The 25,383-nt window shown below is 44.4% G+C and overlaps 1 protein-coding gene across 1 annotated transcript in view; it reads left to right on the forward strand.

Moving 5' to 3' along the window:
- Positions 1 to 25,383, forward strand: part of POLN (DNA polymerase nu) — a 2,377,116-nt gene that overhangs the window by 1,001,060 nt on the left and 1,350,673 nt on the right. Inside the window, exon 11 of the mRNA XM_086964459.1 lies at positions 3,687 to 3,747. Coding sequence (XP_086820585.1) covers positions 3,687 to 3,747 — 61 coding nt within the window. The remainder of the gene's footprint in view (positions 1 to 3,686; positions 3,748 to 25,383) is intronic.

Below are 25,383 nucleotides of genomic sequence, written 5' to 3' on the forward strand. Positions count from 1 at the left end.
CATGGCACTGGATATGCAAATGCAATCAAATCACCCCAAATATAAATCAGGCATAGTCTATTGTCCCTGGCACTATGACCTGCCTGTGCAGTGTGCCCAAAGACTCACAGACCACCAGCCGGCCTCCTGTATTATTGTCTGAACAGACCATGTCACTTTTGTTCTTCAAAAATAGCTTTCTCTGTGACCTAGGCACATGTGTGCAGGCCCTGGGAGGTGCTGGAAGCCGTGGGTGTGCGATTCCCTAGCTGACAGCAAATCAGGGCGTGGCCGCTGGGTTTGCAGGGTGGCATCATGCATTCCCGCTTCGTCAGGCTGTACACTGGAGTCACACCAGTTTGGACAGGACCGCAATAGGTGCTTCCTTGATAGCAACCCTCGCGATCACTATGCAGGGCGGAGCTTTGAAATCACATCCACTTCAAAGGTACAACTGGATATAATTACTGGGCCTCTGACCCTACCAAGACAGACACTTCTGGACCTACAACTAGACTCTGACAACTGCTGTGCTGCAAGGACTGACACTCTGCTGGACTGCTGACCTGGAAAGCCTGCTTTTTTGTTGTGCTGCCTTCTGTCTGCTGCTCTCTGACCCTGTTGCAGAGAGCTAAACTCTGCCATACAACCAAAGTGATCACCAAGGGCTTGTTGTTTTGCCTTTTGTTGCTTGAGTCTCAGAGCCATCAAAGTCTCTACCCTTCCTCCTGTGCCTGGTTCACTGGAAGTGTACCCAGATACTTGAATCAGAGAAATCGACCCATCTCTAGTCTGCATGTAGCAAAACTGGCGTGCCAACCCTCTTGCGTGACTACAATTGGTGCATCGCACTCGGGAACCACTACATTGCATCCAGAACCACAGATTTGGAACCAACGCATCGCCACCACTGCGTGGAGAAGATCGACGCATCACCCCCTCCAGCATGGACTAACCCATGACATTGTCTTCATAACCACTGCACTAAGAACCAGCGCTTTCATCAATGGAGCCGACACTTTGCCGCCACTGCATGAAGAAAATCATTGCATCACCTCGACTGTGGGCCCGACATAGATGCATCATTTGACTGCACCCTGCATCTTCCTGTTGCAACGAGGATCAAGGTACTCTGTTCCCTGGGAATGGGTAGCTATTGTCCCCGGCCTGCGTTCTATCGCGGTCAGCCTGAATTGTTGACTTTTCCATGGCCCAGAGTGACCAGATAACCCTTATAGGCGCTTATTGCTTCTAAGCACTAGAACTCTTTTTATTCTTTAGAAATTCATAATCTCGACTTTTACTTATTGGATTTTTGTTGTTTTGATCTTGATTTATTTATAAAATTATTCTCTATATTTCTAAACCTGTGGAGTCTTTTTGTGGTGTTTCCATTGTCTTACTCTGTGTGTGTGTGTGTTGCACAAGTACTTTACACATTGCCTCTTTAAATAAACCTAACTGCTCTGTGTCAATGTACCAGAGGGTGAGCACAAGTTATCTTTTAGTGTGTATCTTGTTTATCCTGACTAGAGTGGTGGTCCCTACTTAAACATTTATTTTATGTAAATACCTTTTCTATAATGACAATGACTCTTTTAATTAGGGTATCGGGTCTTTACTTTGCACACTGTTCTAGCATATTTAGCTTTTTTTACTGCAGGTGCTTCATTTTGATTGTTTGAAGGTTGTTAGTTATTTTATTCTTTGACAATCTATAGGAGGGGTCTTCCAGAAATATTCATAGTCCTGAAGATGGCCTCATTGATTCACAGCGGCAAAGACCGAAATGTCGACGTACTGTCCAATTTACTCTAAAGTAATTGCTTTAATGCGTTGCTTATAGCCCAGTTATGCACGCTGGACAGGTTTAAGTACTGGATATAGGGTTTGGACATCTGGTACATTGTCACATGGTCTCTAAAGTTGTATGTAATTTAACAATAGCCAATGTAAATGTATTTTGAGATTCGTTTTTTGTGAACCTTTTTGTATTTATAAATCCATCTTTTTCAAAATAAAAATTATGAATATACACACCTGCTTTAGAATTTTTTTTCCTCTCTTCAAAACAATCATGTTCTCTTTAATTTATTTTTAAATATATTTGAATTGCGTTGTTGATGACATATTGAATTGTATACAAATCAGTTAAATATACATGTGTAAATTAATCCCTTGCAAGCATTCTTACCTATTATAGTACATTTACCCAAGCTCTCAGTGGAATATTGAGTTGCCCTTTTCCTTTAAAACTTATTTTACAGAATTAGGGGTGAGCACTGTTAAGAATAGGAAAAGAACATTTGGGCAGGAGATTTCATTAAAGCATTTATACATCGTTTCCACTGCTATCATCCAACATTGATCAGGTCTCCTTTTGAGCACCCATGAGCAACCAGACCTCCACACTGGCTCCGTTTTTTTATTACTGCTGTCTCCTTTTCGCTACGCTCTTTTTAGAATCCATTGGTCACATTAACTTTTAAGCACTATTATTTCACTTTAAGTGCATTTCGTGAATGCAAGTGATGAGAAGAATGTTGAGTTGTGTGCTCTGTCTGCAGAATGCCGAGTTCTTAAGTGATTACTGGAGAGGTGTTTGGTTGGGTTGTGCTGGAGAGGATATGTATCAGCATTACTCTAAAAGAGTCTGTAAAGGAAAATGCAAAGAAACTTAGGAAAGAGGTGATGTGCATGCGTAAGACATACTCTCTCCGCCTGGTAGTAGGAGTCTCCTGTGAGCCCACTCCACGTTAGCTTGTAGATTTTGACACTTAAGATTAGCCAAGATACACCGTAATTAGTAATGATACGTTTACAAGGTGATGACTGGTACAACATTTAAAACACATAGGTTAAGAATGATATCTAACGCTTTTGGAAATTGTGTTACTGGTTGGGAGGGAGCAACCACAATCTCTGTCCGGTTGAAACACAAGCAACCTCCAAATTAACCTGTGCTTAACCCTCTGGTAGCTTGGCACAAAGCAGTCAGACTTGACTTAGAGGCAATCTGTAAAGTGTTTATGCAGCACTTCAAACAGTTATAAAGTGAAAACACAACACAAGAAAATTCCTACACCAAATAAAAAAAATTTGATTAAAATGTAATACATTATTTGAGACCAAAACAACAACAATCTAGACAGTAGAACAGCACATATGTAATTTCAAAGTTTCAAGTAAAAATAGTGACTGGAGGCACAAAGAGCCAACTGTGGTTATCTGATCACGCCGACTGGTTGTAAGTCGCAAGTTGAGGCCGACCACAATGGAGTGCAGGCTGGCTACAGAGACCAAGTTAGGCCCACTGAACAAAAGTACCTTATATTGTGGTTTGCAGAGCGTCTTGCAGCGCGGTTCCGAGGAGGTGCAAGCGTGCGCTCCGAAGTCCTGAGTTGTCGTCGAGTATGCTGGACCTAAAAAAAAGCCCTCATTAACTGTTGCTTGAATATTGACATATTGTAGGAAAAAACATACATCGTTCACTGTGAGAGCAAACGTAAAACTAATGTAACATCATTTGAGTGTAGAGAAATGGCCTTGGTGTGATTTGTCGACCATTGTACAAAAATGAATATAAACATACTATATATATCCGTAGTTGGACATTACGGTTAAATAGTGCCAGTGTTTTTTTTTACGTATGCTCACACGAATGTTAACTCAAAATTAAAAATGCTGTCTTCTTTTGTATCGTACAGGTTCAGGGGTTGTGGAAACTTTTTTGCACATTGGAACTTCCACTTATAAAGATTTTGGCAGGTAGGAATATCAGTAATATAAGTTCACCTACATAATTTTATGTAAGAAATACTAAACACAATTTACTTCCTTGCATTGCCTCAATGAAGAGGAATTTTGGGGTATTGTCAAAACATGCTTATGCTGATGTTTGAAGAGCAATCCTGCATAGTGGATGTGCTTGACTGACAAGTCAATACAATCTAAGTGCTTAACGCCTGGCAATATCAAGCTGCAGCCAATGGTTTGGTCAGACCACAGCCTTGTTGCCATTGAGGGTTAGTGCAAGGCAAAATAACCATGAAAAGTGATTTAAAGGTTTTCCTGGAATAAAGAGACAAAAGGCAAGTTTACATTCAAATCTACTGTCTCTGGTGTCTCTGTTCACTGCACTTTTGATTTGATTTGAAAAGTTTTATAAAGTGCTACTAGACACAGAGGTATCAGAGCGCTTTACATAGGTTACAGCGAGTTACAAGTTAACTTGTTACATCACTTAAATCAAAGAGTCACAGGGGGAGGAGGAAGGGCAGGGAGGGAATACACAACAGGAAAATCGAGGAAAACAATGACAGCTGTCCGGCTGGGTAGGTGACGGCCGAGGGGGTGAAACCATTGCCACACTCCTCTTTAGCTGCATATGACAGCTCCACCGGGCATCGGACAAGGTTGCTCTTGTATCCAGGTGAGTACAAACAGTTTTGACGCCCATGGGGCGTTGTCAGAGGACCATCAGACGTTCAGAGGAACGTTAATTATGAGTTATATATAGTGCTGCCTAGACCCGTAGGTATCAGAGCACTTTACATTAGGCTACACAATGTTACTGAGAATGAAAACAAATACACATTACGTCAAAAATTAAGCAACAAATTGCGAGAGGAAAGAAAGGTGAGACAAATAGAGAGGAGGTGGGAGGGGGAAGTGTGAAGGGGAGGATGAAGGAAAAGACGGCAGGAGAGATGAAAGGAAGTCTGCCCAAATACCGACTGGGTAGGTGACGTCCGAGGAGGGAATCCACAGCCCATCACCCCAGTAGCTAAACAGGTATCTCCATCGGGCATCAGTAAGATTGCACTTAATTTAGATCATAGCCTTTAGTCAGAGTGGGGTATTATACACCCAGTTGGGTCCCAGAATAACCAAAGCTATGTAAACAAAAAAACGGTCACTTGTAGGAAAAGTGTAGAGAGAAGTGTGGGGATATAGAAAAACAAGTGTACAAATAGCATCTACAAGCTTACCACCAAGCCGTACAGAAGCAAACCATAAATATTGGTATGATTGTACTGACTCAATATTTAACCAATTTAAGTTTTCATTTCAAGGAATCTCATGCCTTCTCTCTGCCTGACACTCTGTGACAGCACCTGCTTCACAGGAACTGTGTGATAATATTGTCAATCACTCCAATACAAAGGTTTACATATGAGCCAAAGCATGCCAGTGATTGATCAGCTGCATGTTTTTCCAACGGTATTCTCCCATTCTGTGCTTCCAGTGGTGCAGCTTTCACTTTTAAAAAAGTACTCCTCCAGAAGTGCATAAACATTGGTTTCCCAGTTAAATTTAACCTCAGTTATTGTCAGCTGCTTTATGGCTGGTAGTCTGTGTGTTATCATGGTTAAGAGGCTGAGCCAGAGTTATAAGTATTTCATTGAATTGCATCATACAGAAAGCTGACAAAGTCCTGCTGGCTGTGGTTTTATCTTGGATTTGACTTCAGAATTTAACACTGTGGACCATGATATCCCATCAGCCAGCCTAAAACTACCACTAGTAGCAAAATAGTTCCTTGTTTTTAATTAAAAAAAAATATTTTCAGTTTACCTGGTACAATACATTACTTAAGATTGATTAAGGATTGATATATCAGAATATACGATTCTTCGTTGCTTAGCATAAGGTACCAAAACAGGATAAGTCTTCGAGGAGAAAATCATATGTATTGAGAAACATATTTATCAGCATCAGATTATTCAAACATTGGGAAATCCAAAATATATAATTCATAGTTGCTTAGTGTAAGGATCAAAGATAGCATAAGCTTTAGAGGAGAAATGCATATATATATATATATACAGATACAGATATATTATTAACCAATCAAGGGTTTTGTCTCCACAAAGCGAGGGGAGCCCAGACAGAAAGGCCCCACTCCCTCACCTTTCTTCCCCTTCTTTTATAGAGAGCAGTTTCGATGTTGTGAATGCCTAGCAACCTGGCCAGCCACATTTTAAAAGTAGGTGCAGTATTATCCTTCCATCCTGCTGCCACCAGGATCCGAAGGACTGCTACACATATAAATACAAAGGCCTCCTTATCCCATTCTAAATCAGGATTATTACCAAGACCAGATATCATGAGTGTAGGGGATAAATTTACCTGAACATCCAGCAGCCCCAGAAACTTCTCTATCTCTACACCTATTCCCCTCATTTTTTTTACATTGAGAGAACATATGAATTAGATTGGCGGGTCCCTTCTGGCATCTTCAACATTTGTCATCTTCCTTTATTCCCCAATTAAAGAGCTTAGCTGGAGTAAAGTACAGATTAAAGAGTACTTTATAATGTTGTGCTCTCAAATTGGTAGAACGAAACGCTTTATTCGCTAGCTGGAGTGCCTTATCTAAATCAAAATTAGGGTCCCCTAATTTCATCATCCATGACGATTCGACTTTATCCACACCATCTGAAATTGAGTCTGTTAGGGTTTTATAAATTATCTTAATACGCGCTACATCTTTCAACAGGTACTCAATTATTGTGATTTTCCCCCCTGGACGAATGCGTGGTCTGATACCATACAGTGTTTGATTAATCTGAAGATACTTGAACGTGTGAGTAGAGGGAATACCAAATTTAGCTTGGATATCAGTAAAAGCGATTAAATTCCCTGTACCCTTATCAAAGATGTCCCCCATTATTCTTATTCCTTGTTGTTCCCAAATAGCCCCATCCTATCATTGCCGAATTGAGGAAAAACTTTAGAGTCCCACAATGGTGTATAGTAGTTTATTTTAGGAATTATTAATGCCTTTTGAATAGCTTTCCAAATTTTCCAGATTCCATCCATAATTATGTATTTAGTTCTGTTATAATACCCTCTTTCTATTCGGCGTAACAGCAGTCCTTGAGCATCACGTCCCATTAGTAGTTCGAAAATAGAGGGAGGATCTAAGGACTGAGTGTGTTAGGGGCAGTATCAAATAATATTGCCATCTGGCTCATAACGCATGCCCATTGGTATAATCTGATATTGGGAGCTGCCAATCCACTCCTCTCTTGTGGGAGTAATAGATAATTTAGGGACCTTCTAATTTTACCATACGACCAGAGGAAATTTGAAAATACTACTTCTATACTTTCTATCCACCCCTCACCCACCAGAAGCGGAATTGAGCGGAAGAGATAGATAATTTTTGGTAGCATGGACATCTTCAGTACATTCACGCGCCCAATTAGAGACAAATGGATAGTGTCTATTCTTTTTAGCTTCTGCGTTATGGCGGCAACCAGTGGACCAAAATTCTCGTCAATTATTAGATTGACTATCGGGGTTATCCTAATCCCTAGATATATTGCTGAATCGACCCATCTACCATCCTGTCTTGCCATATTGTTAGTACAGAGTATTTGTGTCTTAATTTCGTTGAGATGGTAGCCAGAGTATTTTTAAAAGTCCCTAGCCATATCCGTAAGAGCTATTATTGCAGGCTGGATTGGACGTTATTACAGCCAGATCATCGGCATATGCCAGGATTTTGGTCTCGTAGCCCCTGCATACTACTGGGAAAATTGCCTCACAACCTAGAATTCTCCGCACCATCGGGTCTATATAGAGGGCAAATAGTATTGGGGAGCATGGGCACCCCTGTCGGGTCCCACGGGATATTAAAATCTCTTCTGAGCTTCCCCCCATCATCTGAATCCGAGCCTTGGGTTCGCGATACATTGCTTTGATTGCACTAATTATTTTAGGACCAAAGCCCCTTTGTACCAATATCCCCCATAAAAACCGCCAGGTAACGCGGTCGAATGCCTTCTTGGCGATGAGGAGGTTCATCGCCATCCCATCCCCCCGGCAGCATGTATATCAAATAGAGTGATTACCCGTCTCACATGGTCCGTTGTTCCCCGACCCGGGATAAACCCAGGCTGCCAAGGGGACACCAGGCCCGCAACGACACTCCCCAGCCTATTAGCTAGAACCTTGACGTAGATCTTTGTATCTGAGTTTATGAGGGATATTGGTCTCTAGTGGAGAAGCGTGGCTCAGTGGTTAGAGGCGGCAGACCCAGAAGCTGAGATCGGCCGTGGACCAGGGTTCGATTCCCCGCCTCGGCGGGTCTCGGGCTCAAATATTCCACGGAGTCCACAATTCTCGCTCTGGTGCCTACTCGACTCACGAGGTCACACTCTGCGACTCTGGGCAATAGCTTGCTTAATCTCCACTACGGCCCCTCGCGGCGGGATGCCTGGCTTTCACCTTGTGGATACCCGGCCGGGGTATCTCACAGGGGAATACCAGGACGGGTTCCCTAAGCAAGCGCCTTGAGGCCCCTGGGTTAAAGCGCGCTATATAAATCGAAGCACACACACACACATATAGGCTCCGGGGTCATCCTTAGGTTTGTCCTTTTTATGGAATACCACAATGTTTGTTTCCTTCCATGAGTTAGGGATATCCATAGTATAGACTATCCCGTTAAATAGATCCGTTAATAGGGGAACTATTATATCCTGTAGATGTTTGTATACTTCCAACGGGACGCCATCTGGTCCTACGGCTTTCACTATAGCTAGATCCTTTATCGCCTCGATAACTTCCTCCCTTGTTATCTCTTCCTCCAACCCAAGTCTATCCTTCAAAATGTGGGTTCTACAACTATGAAGCCTGTGATGGCTGGAGTATAACTGTGTGATCGTGAAACACCACTGAAATATTTTTAGCTTTTATTTATTTTGAATTTTCCTTTTAGACGATTTTGGAACTCTGTATACATAATGCAGTGGTCTATGATAATAGATGTGTTGATGTGTAGTGGTAGGTGTATTCGCCTATTATTATTATTATTATTATTATATTTGAGTTTGTAGAGCGCACAGATACCCTAGGGTTTCCCGGCGCTAACAGAGAAAAAGAGGCAGGGAGACAAAGGTGGGAGACAATTAGACAGAGAAAAGCCAGGTTTTCAGGCCTTTCCTGAATTTCAGGTAGCAAGATTCAAAGCGCAAAGAGATGGGGAGTGTGTTCCAGAGTGATGGCGCCAGATAAGAAAAAGAGCGACCACCAGCTCTGGTGCGTTTGAAACGGGGCACGGAGAAGGTGCCAAGAGAGGAGGATCTGAGGGTACGCACTGGACAGTACGGGTGAACTATACTGGAGAGGTAGGGGGGGGAGTTGCCTGTTTTAATCCGGTGCATATAGCAGAGGGCTTTGAATTTTGCTCTTGATTCGATGCGCAGCCAGTGAAGGCTGCGCAGGGAAACAGTGGCAGAGGCAGTTCTGGGCAGGTTGCAGAGCAGGCGAGCTGCCATGTTTTGCACCACCTGTAGTTTACGTATAACCTCCTTGCTAGCCCCAAGGAGGAGTACGTTGCCGTAATCTAACCTGGAGGTTACTAAAGCCTGGACCACAGTTCTTTGGGTATCTGGCGGAAGCATCCATGCTATTTTTCTCAGCCACCGCATGATATTAGTACAGGTGGCTGGGACTTTCACAACATGCTGCTTCATGGACAGTTGGTTATCAAATGTAACTCCCAGGTTGCGAGCCTTGGTGGATGGAATCGGCAGGGGACCCATTTCCTGAGGCCAGTGCTTAGGGCCCCAGAGAGAGGTGTCAGGACCGAATAAAAGGCCTATGGTTTGGTTTGTGGATATATGAAGTTGATTAACTGATGTATGATGTTGTTTGTGTAGACGTACAATGATGGATGTATCCTTGACTTTCTTGCATTCTTATTGTGTGCAATTTCAGCACTCTTGCAACCTTCCTATGTAGCCCACACCTCCTGCTGCACCTTTTTGTTGCCGTTGCCTACCCCTCCATTCTCTCTTTACCCCCGCCTCTTTGGAGCCCTCTGTGTGACACTGTACAACTGCAGTTCCTGTCTTCTGCCCTGTTCCACCTCAAATCCACTCTTGATGCTACTTCACACTCCTGGGGCACTTTTGTGTGTCCCACCACCCCACTAGAGCCCCTCTGTTGGTGCCATTGGCATCCCATGCATGCACTCTCTGTATATGTGTCACGCTGCAGGCCCTCTGCGTGGCCCCATCCCCACTGCAACCTTTGTGTGTGGGCTCTATTCCAATCCTTGTGTCCCTCAATATGACCATCCGAACTGCTTTATCTCCTCTGCGTGCCCCCTCACAGCTGTTTCGTGTACCACCTGCACCCTCTGCAACCTCACTTGTGCAGATTCTATGTGTGCTGTCCTGGCCTACACCATCAGAACTTCTATATTCCTGTGTCTACTACAGTCCTTCTGTGTGGCTCACTACCCTTACATCCTCTATTTACACCCCTACCGCCCATAGTCGCATCCTCTCTCGAAGTAGTGCATGTGTGCCGCCCACAGTGCCTCTTCTGCCTCTCCTCTGTGTCCCTACATCCCTCATAGCCAATGTGTGCGATCCAGTTCCACTCTATGCGCACCCACCCCACTAGACTCCCACGTCATGCCCCTTGCCTCCCCTCTAAATGTTCCTGGCACACTGCCAGCCATTTCTGTGTTTCTGTTTCCCATTATGCTGCTTTGCCATGCACCAACCCCACATCACCCGTATTCCCCCATATATTGACTCTTTTTTTTTTACCTCCCTATGTTTGTGAACATTGGTGAGGTAGGTTGTCACTGGTGCCCTGATGTCCCTCCTACTATGGTTCTCCAGACTGTATAAATCTTTTTGCACTTGCCTCTCATGGTAGTAATGGAAAGCAGACACAGGCTTCTAAAGTAAATGGTGTGGGAGGCACGATCTGAACACTCAAAGAACAGACACAATAATTCAATGTCCAGCCCACTGCTGGTGTCTTTGTAAAAGAAAGTAGTTTTGATCACACTGCATAACTAAATAATACTCAATAAAATTTGCAAATATAGGGAGTTATTCTTGATAATGATATGTCCCCCCAACCGCTCTTTGTGGACTCTACACTCTTCAGCTCCACAATGCCCAATTTCCCTCCGAGTTACCATATTCTTTGAAAGGTTCCTCTGGAGTCTTTGGCAGAGGCATGAATTGGGCTCAGGTTCATATAACATTTCCCACAGGTTAAAATGCACAATCACTCTTCGATATTACCATGTTGTTGTGGGCAGAATCAGTCTCATGTCTTCACGCTTTAGTCAATGTGTTGCAGAGATCCGCGGTACATGCTTGTTGTTTCTTTTGTGGTTGAAAGGAAGGTTGGATGCAGTCTGCGTCCTTCAGCTTGCACCATTTACTGACCGGAAGTGTGTATTAGCTGTTGTTGCAAGACCAGACTGGCAATCTTTCCATATTAGCACATAGATTGCCTGAAATGATGGGGGTGGATATCAATTTAGAAGCTACCACACACTCTGTTAACCTTAGCAATCAATTGTTAGAAATAGTTTTTTTGTTGAGGAGCTTAGCAATCAATTGTAAGAAATAGTTTTTTTGTTGTTGAGGGTTTTTAAGCAACAGCCGCAATCATTGTGAGGGTGAATCACACAAAAACATTATATGAACCTGTGCTTTACCCTCCAGTAGCTTGTCACAAAAGCAGTCAGGCTTAACTTAGAGGCAATGTGTAAAGTATTTATGAAGCTCACAAACAGTAATAAAGGAAAAACACAGCACAAGAAAAATCCCACAATTTAGGAAAATAAGTACATTTTAATAAATAAAATAGCACTAGAACTACACAAATCCAATCTGTAGAACCGGACATAGTTTTAGGTAAGTATAGTGCCTAAAAAGACAAAGCACCACTTGCAGTCATCTGGTAATGCTAGACCGGAGGAAAGTCCAAAGGTTGGGCTGACCACAATAGAGCTTAGGCTGGATACAGAGACCAACTTAGTCCAGCTGAAAAAGCTACCTTCTCAAACTTTGAGGTGAAGAGTGCTGTTTGCAGTGGAGGAGGCCAAGGGGCGAGTGTTGCAGATGGTCGTCGCTGTAGAGAACAGCAGTCCTAGTGCCATGATTGGTCATTGCTGTAGCTCGATGATCTGGTCCGGTGTCGCGGACTGTCGCTTAAGCTTCACGTTGCCGGTCACTGTGGGCAGTCGTTGCTGTAGCGGAAGGTACAGATCTTACATTGTCGGTCGTCTCTGGCAGTCCTGCACAGAGTCGGGTTCACCGGAGCTTCACATTGGCGGTCGTCCCAGACAACAGAGTCCCAGTCATAAAAAGCCCAAAACTTTAGGATTTTACCCTTCTTTACAGAGGAGTGCACCCTGATGCAAGCTAAGGGTCCAGGACATAGGGAGGCACTTCTAAGGGATCAGAAACTCACTTTAGCAGACGCCAGCAGTGCAGAGGCAGGTCTAGTTGCAGGTCTTATTTGCTGGGCTTATGCAGGACAGGTCTCTGGAGCTTGTTATGCCCCTGTAGCTCATACAGAAGGCTAGCCAGCTAACCTTCGGAGTCACTCTGGTGGACCTGGGTTCAAGGAACAGCCCACGCGTCTGTCCTCGGGCAGCAGGGCAGCACCTCTAGACGCATGGCATTCGTTTTTCCACAGGTCCAAAAGTGATTTGATGAGAGGTTCAAGAGGCCCAAAATGTATACATGATTCCTGCTTTTGAAGTGGGGAGACTCCCTTTTCTGGTTCTGGAAAGTTCAATCCATTCGCTGCCAAGCCTACAAGTGGTCTAGGATAACAAAAGACTGATGTCAGGTTCCTTTGTGTGTCTGCTGGAGGTAGCCCTTTGAAATGCAAGTGTGGCAGGAAGGGACTCCGCCCCAACCATCCTGGCAGGATGGCCCATCCTGCCAACATCTAGTCCCCCTTTGTCTCGCGGACTGGGAGGACTACACAGAGACCAACAGCTAAGCTAATCCCAGTCATGTGACTGAGGATACTCGCAGAAGGCAGACAAGAAAATGCCAACTTTCAAACAGTTGCATATTCATAACTGTGACTTAAAATCCGACTTTACCATTAAGGAGGGTTTTAAATTACAATTCATTCGAGAATAAACATAATTTTCCTATCTGCTCCCAAACTTAAGTTATCACCATTAAAATATAGTAAAGTAACCCAATGTTATCCCGGGACTTGCAATTATGAAAAACGGCTTTAGATGTTTTTCTCTACTAGGACATCTAAAACTTGTCCTAATTTTTAAATACAATGCACTCTGCCATATAAGCATTTAGGGCTACTTTAGGTGGGACTTGTTTGTATTGAAAAGTAAGATTTAGGCCTTGCAAAAAAGTTTATTTTGCAGGTCGAAATGGCATTTTGGGTGTCACAATGAATGCAGCCGGCCCACTTGTAGCATTTAATTTACAGGCTTTGGGTACGTGTACCATTTACATGGGGCTTACAGGCAGTGGCGGCTGGTGACATTTAGAAGTGGTGAGGTGTAAAAGTTCTTGATGAGTGACCTGAGGCGAGCAAGCAAGCTCAACCTTCTCCCCCAAGAAATATTTGAGAAAAGAGGGGGTAAATGGTGCATTTTCAAGAAAATTTCAGAAAGCAAGATGGTTAATAAGGCAATTGTGAAAGTGTAGTTATGACATCGATAATGAGATTTCATATGATAATGATGTAGGTAGCTGCTGATTTAGTATAACCACAGAACTAGATCGCTAAATGAATATACCTTCCTTGAGAGGACCATTTATTTTATTTAATTATTAATTTATTTGCAAAGTTTTATATAGCGCTGGCTAGACCCGGAGGTATCAGAGCGCTTTACATGAGGATCAGCAAGTTACAGGATACATAGTTATATCAGTTGAATCAGCGAGTTACAGGTTACATAGTTACAATCGTTTGAATCAAAGAATCACAGAGGGAGGGGGAGTGAAGGAGACATGAACGGGGAGAAGAGGAAAACAATGTCAGATGACCGGCTGGGTAGGTGACGGCCAAGGGGCCAGACTCCTCTATAGCTGCATATGACAGCTCCACCGGGCATCGGCCAAGGTTGCTCGGTCTCCACAGTAGGTACAAATAGATTTGGTATTCGCTCAGGGGGCGTCGTCATTGTTCCATTCAAGGTTGCTCAGGCTCCATGTAGGTACAAACAGTTTTGTAATTTACATCAGTTGAATCAGCGAGTTACGGGTTATATAGCTACATCAGTTTGAATCAAAGGATCAAAAGAGGGAGGAGGAGGGGGAGGGAAGGAGACACATACGGGGAGACGAGGAAATGAATGTCAGAAGACCAGCTGTGTAGGTGACGGCCAAATAGGTGCTGAAGAATAGTTACATGAGTTACAAAAGCATAGCATAAACATAGGGTGGAGGGGGGAAGAAATACAATGGGGAGACGAGGAAAAACAGTGTCCGACGTCCGGCTGGGTAGGTGACGGCCTGTGACTGAGGTGAGGTGATGATGGAATGAATCTATGATCTCCGAGTACCTGCATGTGAGCGAGGCTGGAGGAGCCTGGAGGAGTAGTAGGACATGGGAGAGGGGGTCAAGGAAGCACGAAGAGAGTGTGCACAGTGCAGAACTTAAGAGCAGAGGACTCCTTACCTTATTTATGCGTTTTTATATAGGGCGGACTTTACCCGAAGGTGTCAGAGCGCAAAATACAATAGGTAGCAAACGGTGCATTACAGGAGGAAAAAGTGACATGTGTGCAAGTTACAAAAGCGTACAAAGTAAACATAGAGGTATAATACTGCAATATATGGAGGACACTCAAACACCAAACGTTACATAGGCAATGGTGGCACTTGTGCAAGTATCGAAAACAAACAAAATGTAAGAGGTGGAAAACAGTGTGTTACAAGGGAAAAGTGACGTGTGTATGTAACAAACGAGTACCAAACACAGTTAGAAGGTCTCTGCCATACTTTGTGTTTACTTTCCTTCTTTGCTCCAACCCGCCCCCCTAGCAGTGCACTCTCCCAGGCAATGTAACCACCAAGCAGGCTTCTCAATTCGTGTCTGGCCCCTCCTAAAACTTCCCGCCAGCCACCTCAGCTCGGGTCCCGACTCCCGCTCCCGCCGTCCTGCATTATTCCAATTATGCAGCTCTCGTCATGAAGGTAAGGTAGACTCCCTCCCTCTCCTCCGCCAATCACAACGCTGCAATGGCAGGGCCGTTTCTAGGTGTTGTGCCGCCCTAGGCGAGAATTGAAAAATGCCGCCCCCTCCCTTTGCAGTATTATCCTTCTAACTGTGTTTGGTACTCGTTTGTAACATGCACATGTCAATTTTCTCTTGTAACACACTGTTTTCTACCTCTTACATTTTGTTTGTTTTCGATACTTGCACAAGTGCCACCATTGCCTATGTAATGTTTGGTGTTTGTGTGTCCTCCATATATTGCAGTATTATACCTCTATGTTTACTTTGTACGCTTTTGTAACCTGCACACATGTCACTTTTTCCTCCTGTAATGCACCGTTTGCTACCTATTGTATTTTGTTGGCTCACGATTGTCACTTTTGCCTCATTTAATGTAACGTTTGCTTTTGTAATTTGTTCACTTGTAATGTTCTCATGTATCAGTTCTGTTCCTATTGTGAAGCGCTCTGACACCTTCGGGTAAAGTCCGCCCTATATAAAAACGTATAAATAAGGTAAGGGGTCCTCTGCTCTTAAGTTCTGCACTGTGAACACTCTCTTCGTGCTTCCTTGACCCCCTCTCCCGTGTCCTACTACTCCTCCAGGCTCCTCCAGCCTTGTTCACATGCAGGGACTCGGAGATCATAGATTCATTCCATCATCACCTCACCTCAGTCACAGGCCGGAGGCCTGGACATGGGGCCGCCACCAACGCCATCTTATCTACTCTCAGATCTTTTTAGCCTGCCTGGCCTGCTGCAGCAAATAGACCCACCCCGCCCGTACCACCACCATCCAAACCGTCCTCACTCGGACAGAGGGCGTCATCTCACCCCTCACAGTGCTGCCTGCTACCCAGCTCCTGCTCACTCAGTGACAGTGTTTTGCGCCACTCTCCAGCCGACCGTGAGGACGGGCTCGGTCCGGAGTCGTAGATAACAGATAATGATTCACCCGCCCGCCTCTGCCGGCTCATTTACAACATCAGGCCTGAGTGATGAACATTATTACACATAATTAACACATGATTCATTTACAATTGAATTTGCAGCATGCAAATGCATCCGATTCCGATCCGATCCGAAATATATTATATTTATTTTCGCAGCCAGCGGCCTTCTGACTGACTCACCGGTGCGTGCACTAACTGCTCAAGTCACGATCTGCTGCTGCGTACGTACGTCCCCACGACAGGACCACCACGGCCAGGCCTGACCACGGCTATGCTGTTTTGCAGGCTCGTGGTGCTGGGGAGAGGGCCGGCGGGAGACGGAGTCGGGACCGGACAACAAGACTGTGTGGCACTGGCAGGTGGCAGCTGCTGCGGATCAGTATATATTAAATTATGGGCAAAGGGGGACCAGCGCGCCAGCCGACACACACAGTCCGACCGTCCCCCGCGCGCGCCGAGAGAGATGGTGGCACTGGTGCGCCGTGCGCGTCACCGTCACTGGCCTGCCCTCCCTGGCCGAAGCACTGCTCGTGGATTGGCCAAGAATGTTCCCCAGGACTGTCATTGGTAGCGCTATCCTAGCGCTACAAGATTGACGGCCCTGGGGACCCACACTTACATTACTGTGGCCCGCACCCCGCTCTACACACACATGCCATTAATCTAGGGTATGCTGCTCGGCTAAACGCAACAAGCAAATGCAAACAGCAGGTGCGCTTCACTTGCACAGACAGTGCACTCTCCACTGCATGATTTTCTGTTTCCAGACTAGTGACAGTGTGCCACACACAACAAAATGCCGCCCTCATCATTTTACTGCGCTAGGCGGCCGCCTAGTCCTGCCTAATGGCAGAAACGGCCCTGTGCAATGGCAGCGTTGTGATTGGTGAGGTGCATCGGAGCGCGCCCCACCAGGGTCATTTTCTCTATTTATGCTGCTGCATGCAGCATACATAGAGAAAAGGGGAGAGTGGGCGGTCCTGCTCGAGGGCAGGGGGGTGAGTGGCTTGCCCACTATTGTGGGCATTGACTGTTTGGTCGACCCCAGGGCCGATCAAACAGTCAATATGCACAACAGTGAGCAAGCCACTCCCCCCTGCCCTCGAGCAGGACCGCCTACCCCAGCCAGGCACTTCTGCTTTCTCGCCGTGAGAGAAGGCAGAAACATAAAATGGCAGTTATTACCATTTATGTTTCTGCCTTCTCGCACAGCGAGAAAGCAGTGAGGCAACACCCCCTTGCCCCAATGGGGGAGCCGCCACTGCTTACAGGTAACTTAAATGTGCCAATAAGGTGTAGCAAACACAAGGAGATGATGGACGGAGTGTTGAAACTTTTCAGACATCCACCCCAGTCACAGATCTGGGTTGAATCCATCATCTTTCTTTAGCTCACTGCGCCACCACAGTTCAGACACAGCTATTTGCAAATCAGTCTTGAACCTGTGCCTCATAGTAACAAGTCTAGCCCGAACTGCCAAGCCAGGTCTTCTTTGAACCGGAAACAAGCATCCTATGACCTGTTTCGGGGTAACACCCCTCATCAGCCAGGCTAGCTTGAATCCAGTGGCAAAGTAAGCAAGGGACCCACAGCTGGGCATACCCTGCCAATTTAGGGCGAACAAAGCAAACGCAAGGAGATGATGGACAGAGACCTGTAACTTTTCAGACACTCACCCCCAGTCACACATCTGGGTTGAATCCATCATCGTTCTTTAGCTCACTTCGCCACCTCAGGTCAGACCCAGCTATATGCAAATTAGTCTTGGCCTTGTGCCTCATGGTAATGGTCCAGCCCGAATGCCAAGCCAGGTCTTCCAGAACAGCTTCCAGCCTTGTTTGCCTCTTTAGCCTCTGCTCTTTTTCCTCCATTTTCTCTCTTTCTTTGCCTCTCCTATCCTCTCTTTGGACTCTTCCTCCATTTTTCTTCTCATTCACTGCTTTTTTTCCAGCCTTTCTCTGTCCTTATCTCCTCTGTTTTTACTCTCATTCATTGCCTCTTTTAAGCCTCTTTTTGGCCTTTCTCCTCCTTGTCTCTCTGCCTCCTTTTTGCCTTTTTCCCTCTGTAGTAGACTGCTTCTGCCACCTTTTCCTCCTGTTTCCTTCACCTGCTTGCACTCCCGCCTGTCTTCTCGCCTCCTGCTAGCCCTGCCCTCCACAATCCAGTGGCCCTCTCACCTCATAGGACCTACAAAATAGAGGCTGCAGCATGACCCCATTGAGCAGATCCTCAGACCCAGCTCCCCCGTCACGCTGTTGGACTCCTCAAAAAGCTTTCAGCCTTGTTCACCTTTTGCCTTTTTCTTCTATTTCTTTCTCTCTTTCTTTCCCTACCCATCCTCTTGTTGGCCTCTTCCCCCATTTTCCTTCTCATTCATAGCCTCTTCCAGCCTCTCTCTCTGACCATATTTCCTCAATTTTCATTCTTGTTGATTTCTTCTTCTAGCCTCTCTCTTGCCTATTTCCTCCATTTTCACTCTCATTCATTGCCTCTTCTAAGCCTTTTTTTGGCCTTTCTCCTCCTTATCTGTCTGCCTCCTAAACACCTCTCAGTCTGGAGTTTGCAACAGAGACCACTCTGATAGCCACAACCAATGACATCCGAACCCTCCTCGACTGAGGAGAGATGGCAGCCCTCATTTTCCTCGACATATCGGCAGCCTTCGACAGCATGTCATACCACATACTGATTACCAGACTGCACCACATCGGAATACAAGGGGACGCACTCAACTGAATCACCTCCTTCTTCACCAAAAGAACTCAAAAGGTCTGCCTGCATCTGTTCATCTCCAAACCCAAATACATTATCTGCGGCGTCCCTCAAGGATCATCCCTCAGCCCTACCCTCTTCAATATTTACTTGACTCCCCTGGCCAACATTGTCAAATCCCATGTCTAAACATCATATTGTATGCAGACGACACCCAACTCATCCTCTCCCTCTCCGAACACCCCCAACACCTCCAGAACCAACTTCCTCAGGTGCATGACGAGTGCGTTGACGCGGATGAAAAACAACTGTCTGAAACTGAACTCTGACAGAACGAAATTACTCATCTTCTGCAACAAAACCACAGCCTGGAATGACTCTTTGTGGCCCATGGATCTAGGCCCTTCACCCACGGAACAAGACAGAAACCTCAGCATCATCCTAAGCAGTAAACGGACCATGAAATCACTTCCTCTCCTCTACCTTCTTATTTATCATACGGATTTATGAAGATTTGTACCGTCAGTCGAACCCTCATCAACAGCCGACTCGACTATGGCAATGCTCTCTACGCAACAATTTCCACCAATATCCTACACAGATTTCAGACCATAAAGAACGTCAGCGCCAGACTCATCCTTGACCTCCCCGTCAATGACCCATCACCCCCCAAATTGGAAGACTTCACTTGCTCCCCATAGAGAAAAGATGGCAATTCAAGCTACGGAGCCACGCACATAAGGCCCTACACAACCAGGGACCCACCTACATCAACCATCGCTGTACCTTCCACCAGCCCTTAAGATAGCTATGCTACGCATTCCTCTCCCTCGCCTATATGCTCCTCATCCACTGCAGCAGAAGTAGAAGACAATTTTTCTCCTGCCTGGCAGCCAACACCTGGTACGACCATCCACTGCCACTATGGACCACCTCCTCTCTACCGGAAATCCGAAGGGCACTGAAGACCTGGCTATTTGACTGAGCCCCCCAGCTCCAGCGCCTTGATACCACACTGGGTGACTAGCCGTGCTTTAGAAATCCACCACCTGATTGATTGATTGGTAGGCCTCATTCTCACTGACATAGTTTAAAAGGGTTCCTCACACTAAGGATTATTAAAGCATGATTCGCTGCCCCTGCCTCTTTAAGTGCTCTTCCCCAGACAAGGACAGTAGTCTTCTGTCTGTGGTAAATAAAATTACCGTATCATTTTTCCATACAATTATAAGTCAAAAGGATAGCTCAATTTTCCACTAACTCTCCTGTGCTTGTTCTCATACATGAACCATCCACATAAAGTGTCAGGTCTGGATCGGGCAATGCAATGTCTGTCAAGTCTTGTCTGGGCTTCGTTACAGAATTGATGACTTCTACGCAGTCATGTGGTGTCAGGTCAATTGTACTCGAGGGTAACAATGTGGCAGGGTTTAATGTATTGTATGTAGCCAGGGATCGCGAGATCACAAGGACTCAAGTGCGCACTAACTGAAAGATATATTTTTCAATTTTTCATTTGTCGTATTTTTAATTCAAAAAAATTTTTTTGTAACTTATGTCATTTTCAGTTCAAATGAATAAAGCACAGTTCATTACAATACATATACAATTATTGTCTTTTCACACATATTTTTTTACACTGATCAATTGCTACACAACACAGTTATATTTACAACCCAATGCATTTCGGGGTTTGCACCCCTTCGTCAGGGGCCTATGAAAGAAGAAAGAAGAAAAAGGAAACCTAAATTAGTTTCGATGCGTTTGAAAAAGTATTCTGTGTGAAGGCGACTGTTGTTAAATTACCTTACCTAACTAACTGGTTGGAGACGAGAAAACGTGTTTTAAGAAGTTCCTGTAGAGTCTGAAAAAATATATATACAAATTGCTTGGTTGTATATACTGAAAGCTTGCAACTAGCACGGTATTAGATCAATGTACTTATGTATCATTACCTTGGCTTCCAGTAGTTGAAAAAACTATCTGTGGGTAATTGTAGAGAAAATCTGATCAAAAAAGAGGCTGTCACGGTGTTTATCTCAAATAAACCACGACGGGTTGTTTACCATTTAAATCAACAAACGCTCACCTGTGTATTTAGGGACGTATTAACTGTGGCGTTGGAGGAATCTAGTGGAAATAAATATGAAAATCAAGACCATGAATGGCCTGTCTTATATGTAATGAATTACCGTCCTTTCTGAATATAGGCTGAAACTGATTTACCTGCGAGCTTTTATCCAGATTCGCAGTGTCTCGCTAATATTCCACATTCTCCCGCACTATAAGAAACAAATAAACGCGTAACACGTTTAGTATTATGTTGTTAGAACCAGCGCTCATCTAAATGAAGGAATCTCCCTGTTAATAACGCTTACCGGAGGCTGTAAAGAAGTAGCGTTGTACCGGCGTCTTCCCTCGTTGGATACTCGGGAACCTTTGGTCCTTCTCTTATGTTAGTGTAACGGACCGGTCACGTTATCGAAAACGGACTGATTCTCACGCGCGCGGGCGCCATGTTGAAAGGGGGTTATGTGTAACTTGTTTGCGCTGATTGCAAACTTACCGAACTATGTTGGTGAAAAAATACCTCCCTGATAGTCTGGCTTATCAGAAAGAAATAACGCTATAGGGACGTTTTACCTGATATAATGCTAGAGAACCTTTAATGCTGTGTTTATATGAATAATACAGCGAAACCAATCGCGTGATGGAGTAAGGACAAGCGTGTGGACGCCCTATTAGAAGGGGGTTATTTGTGGCTAGTTTATGCCGAGTGCGTAGTGTCAAAAAGTCCTGTGGTATTAAAAGCCACACTTAGATACATAATCTGAGGTGGAAAAACGAATTCAGTGTTTAAGAAACTAATGACAACGCAGTGAGACAGTGACAGAAAAAGGAGCAAAAAAAAGAGGAAAACATTATAAATGTCAACATGATTCCATACATTTCATATTTTTGTATTTTAGTGTCTGTAAATAAGTTATAATTGCAAATCGATGAATAATATCTGAATTATGATGAATGTAACACTTTTAATGTATTGCAACGTCTGATTTCCATGTGTGGCTGAAACAATGTCAATTCGTATCCTGTCAGTCTTGCTATGGTCAAGTGTTGAGTCTGGGTTCGGTTCAGAAGAACTTCCACAGAGTGTGGAACTTGTACTGTCAGGGGATGTCCTAACACTATTGAGTCGCTTTGTCTGATTGCTAGAGCTGTTGCTGCAACTGATTTGAGGCACGCAGGCAGAGCCTGGGCCACTGGATCCAATGTACTAGAAAAGTAAGCACAAGGCTTGTGTTTTCCTGCTTGATCTTGTGTGAGCACAGATAATGCTGTGCCGTCGAGTTCAGTAACAAAAAGTGTAAAAGGCTTGCTATAACACGGTGTCGCTAAAACAGGTGCTTGACATAAAGCTTTCTTTAACTCGTCAAAAGCTTGTGTGTGTTCCTGAGTCCAAGGGAGGACAGTCGAAGTCGCTGCCTCCTGTGTTGTCAACTGTATGAGTGGTTTAACTAGATATGCATACTGAGGGATCCATTGTCTGCAGTACGAGGTGAGGCCAATAAAGGCCCGTACCTCCTTTTGTGTCTTGGGTTGTGGCAGATGTGCAATTAACTGGATGCGTTCTGGTGTCAGTTGTCTCCCCCATTTGGACAGCAAGTGCCCAAGGTATACCACTTGCTGGGCACAGAATTGTAGCTTCGAAGGGGACACTTTATGCCCCTTTTCGGCCAAAAAACATAGGACAGTCAGTGACGCGTGCTCGCAATCACGTTCGGTCCGTGCAGTAATTAACAAGTCATCAACATATTGGAGCAGAGCAGTGTCAGCAGGCATATGAATACTATCTAGTTGTCTTTTCAGGGCTTGACTGTAAATACTGGGACTTTCCGTGAACCCTTGGGGTGCACATGCAAATTTGAAACTTTGGCCATTTAATGAGAATCCGAATAAATATTGGCTTTCCGGATGAATGGGAACACTAAAGAAAGCGTTCTTGAGGTCAATTACAGTAAAGAACGCTGCTTCGTAATCAATGGCAGTCAATAAGGAGGATATGTCTGGCACTACTGGGTACTGGGGAATGATGCATTTATTCAGTTCTCGAAGATCGATCACCAATCTGTAGACTGGTGGTGCATTTGGGTCAGTTCGTTTAAGAATCGGAATGATTGGAGAATTACATACATTGGAGTCAGTTTCTACAACTACTCCTTGGGCAATCAGTTCGTCAACAATTTTCAATAAGGCTGCTACAGCCTCGGGGGGCAATTTGTATTGTCGGATTCGGGGTAGTACAACTCCTTGCTTGAGAGTGACACGATAAGGTGTAATGTGCATACAACCTACATCAGTTGGACCTTGTGCCCATAAATGCGCTGGTACATTTTGCAATCTTGGATCAAAATCTCGAAACACATAATGACCTTTGAAGTCACGTAAAAATAATCTCACTCCTTCCGGAGACCAACATATCACAGCTCCTAATGCTTTCAACGTTTTAATACCAAGCAGATTTTCAGGACACGCTTTCGTAAGTAACAAGTCTGTAGTACGGGACAATGGACCAACTTCAAGGGAAACTGGCTTTGACACTTCGTTAACAATAGGCTTTCCTGAAAAACCCAGGGAAACATTCTGTGAGCCTGAGAGGGGTGCCCCTGGAACCTCGTCATGACTGATGGTAGTTCTACTTGCCCCTGTGTCAATCAAAAATTTTCTGTCTTTCCCTAATACCTGACTATGTACATAGGGACCCTCTTGATCTACAGGAACCTCAATAAGAGGCAAGCCAACCTTCCTCTCTTAGGCTGTTTCATGAGTACTGCTGGTAATCGGGGTAATCTGACTGTGCATACTGGTACATTTGTTGCGTGACATGTTGCGTGGACGCAATAGGCTGGGGTTGGGGTACAGCTACTGTCTGTTGTGCTTGCTGTGGTGGTTGCGTATTCTGTGGAATATGCTGTGGAACATGTTCCTGTCTAGGAGGATGCGGTCTTTCTTTCGTCCTGCCAGTAGCAATATTGTGTTTCAGAACCAAACATTCATTTATATAGTGACCTGGCTGTTTACAGTAGTTGCAATTCCCTTTAACGGGAGCTGCAGAATGACCTGGAGGTGCTGTACCCTTTTTCTGACTGTCTGCTGGAACAGACTGAGCTACAAGTACTTTCATTTTCGTATCTTTCATACGTCTCTGTTCATGATCATGTTCCTCTCTAATACGGTTCTGGTGGTACTGTAACATTTGTAACATTTGGGAAGGTGTATTTGCTTGCCATGTGCTCTCGACTTTCAGAACTCTATTTTTAACTTGGGGTAAGGAATTCTCGACTAATTTGGTCACAAAAAGATGTGGATATGATTCACTACTTGTTTTCAGGCCGCTATTAATAATAAAACATTTCTCGAATCTGGAATAAAAATCACTAGTGTCTTCGTCTTGTTTCTGTTTGCAGGCTGAGATTGCATCCCAGTCTTCCTTTTTAACCGCCAATAACCTCGGCAAAACCTGTACTAACAATCCTGGTAATGCTTTACTTTTGGTCCCAAGACCAGTACCTGGAATTCGTGTATTTTCTTCATCTTCTAATTCAGTCCAGACAATCTTTTTATCTCCCACCTCCCATTCTTTTTCTTTAAGTTTCTCGTAAATACCGGCTGGCAACAGTACTTTTAACATTTTAAGAATATATGTGTAATCTCCCATGAGTAACATGTCTTTTAATTCACGGTGAAACCCTGCTGGATCTTTATCATGACAAGGCACTATTTTCTTCATTTCCAATAATTCCATTTTGCTTAAGGGTGTATATACGAATACGCGTTGAAGCGCACCCCCTGGAGTCTGGACGGGATGAACTTCTCGTAAGGGATTCTGTCTGTCTATGTAAAAGGGTTTCCTTACTGGGGGTGGAACAGGAACAAAATGTGGAGTCAGAAATGTTCTGTATTTATGACGTTGTTCAAGAATCACATTAATTAAATCGGTACCTAGGCCTCTCCATCTTTTCAGGAGTAATTCTTCCAGAATATTATATAGGGGACCTGAATCAGAATGCTGACTCTCATATAGCATAATGAGATGCTGGATCATGTACATACCAGCCAAACTCTGTTCAGTTGGGGAAAGACTCAAAAATGTTTGCGCTACTGAATCATCTTTATATACACTGTTATTATCAGCCCACTGTACTGCGGACCATGCTAGTTCTTGTTCACACATGGTACTAAGTTCACTGTAACCAATTCGTTGTTTCAGTACTTTATCAGTGGCTTGGAACAAATGCTCAAGAGAACGTTGTTCTGGTATAGGAGAAAGAAAACGTTTCTTGTTTTCTGGGCGTATGGGTCTGTCAAACGGTCTTGCTCTACCTACGTACGCTATCATCTCTTGGCGTTCTTCTGGCTCTTCTAACTCGTCCTCTTCCTCGGTTTCACTCTCTTTCTCGGCTCCCCTAGCTTCTTTCTCTTTTTCGTGTATTATTACTATTTCTTTGCGAATCTTTCTGTACATGGCTTCTATGCAATTTTGTTTATCATGTTTACCATCAGCTATGTTGTTACTCCAATTAATCAGCATGTCCATCTCTTCTTGGCTTGTACTTGGCCTATCTCGTTCTCTTATCAAACAATTTATCAGAAACCGTAAGATCATTTTTTGTGTCTCAACCTTTTGGTGTGCCATGGCCTCGCGAATGCATTCAGGTCTCTCCCCTGTTCTAATAAAATGATATATATTATCTAGA

This window comes from Lissotriton vulgaris, chromosome 3_2 (assembly GCF_964263255.1).
Source record: "Lissotriton vulgaris chromosome 3_2, aLisVul1.2, whole genome shotgun sequence".
Classification (NCBI taxonomy): Eukaryota; Metazoa; Chordata; class Amphibia; order Caudata; family Salamandridae; genus Lissotriton; species Lissotriton vulgaris.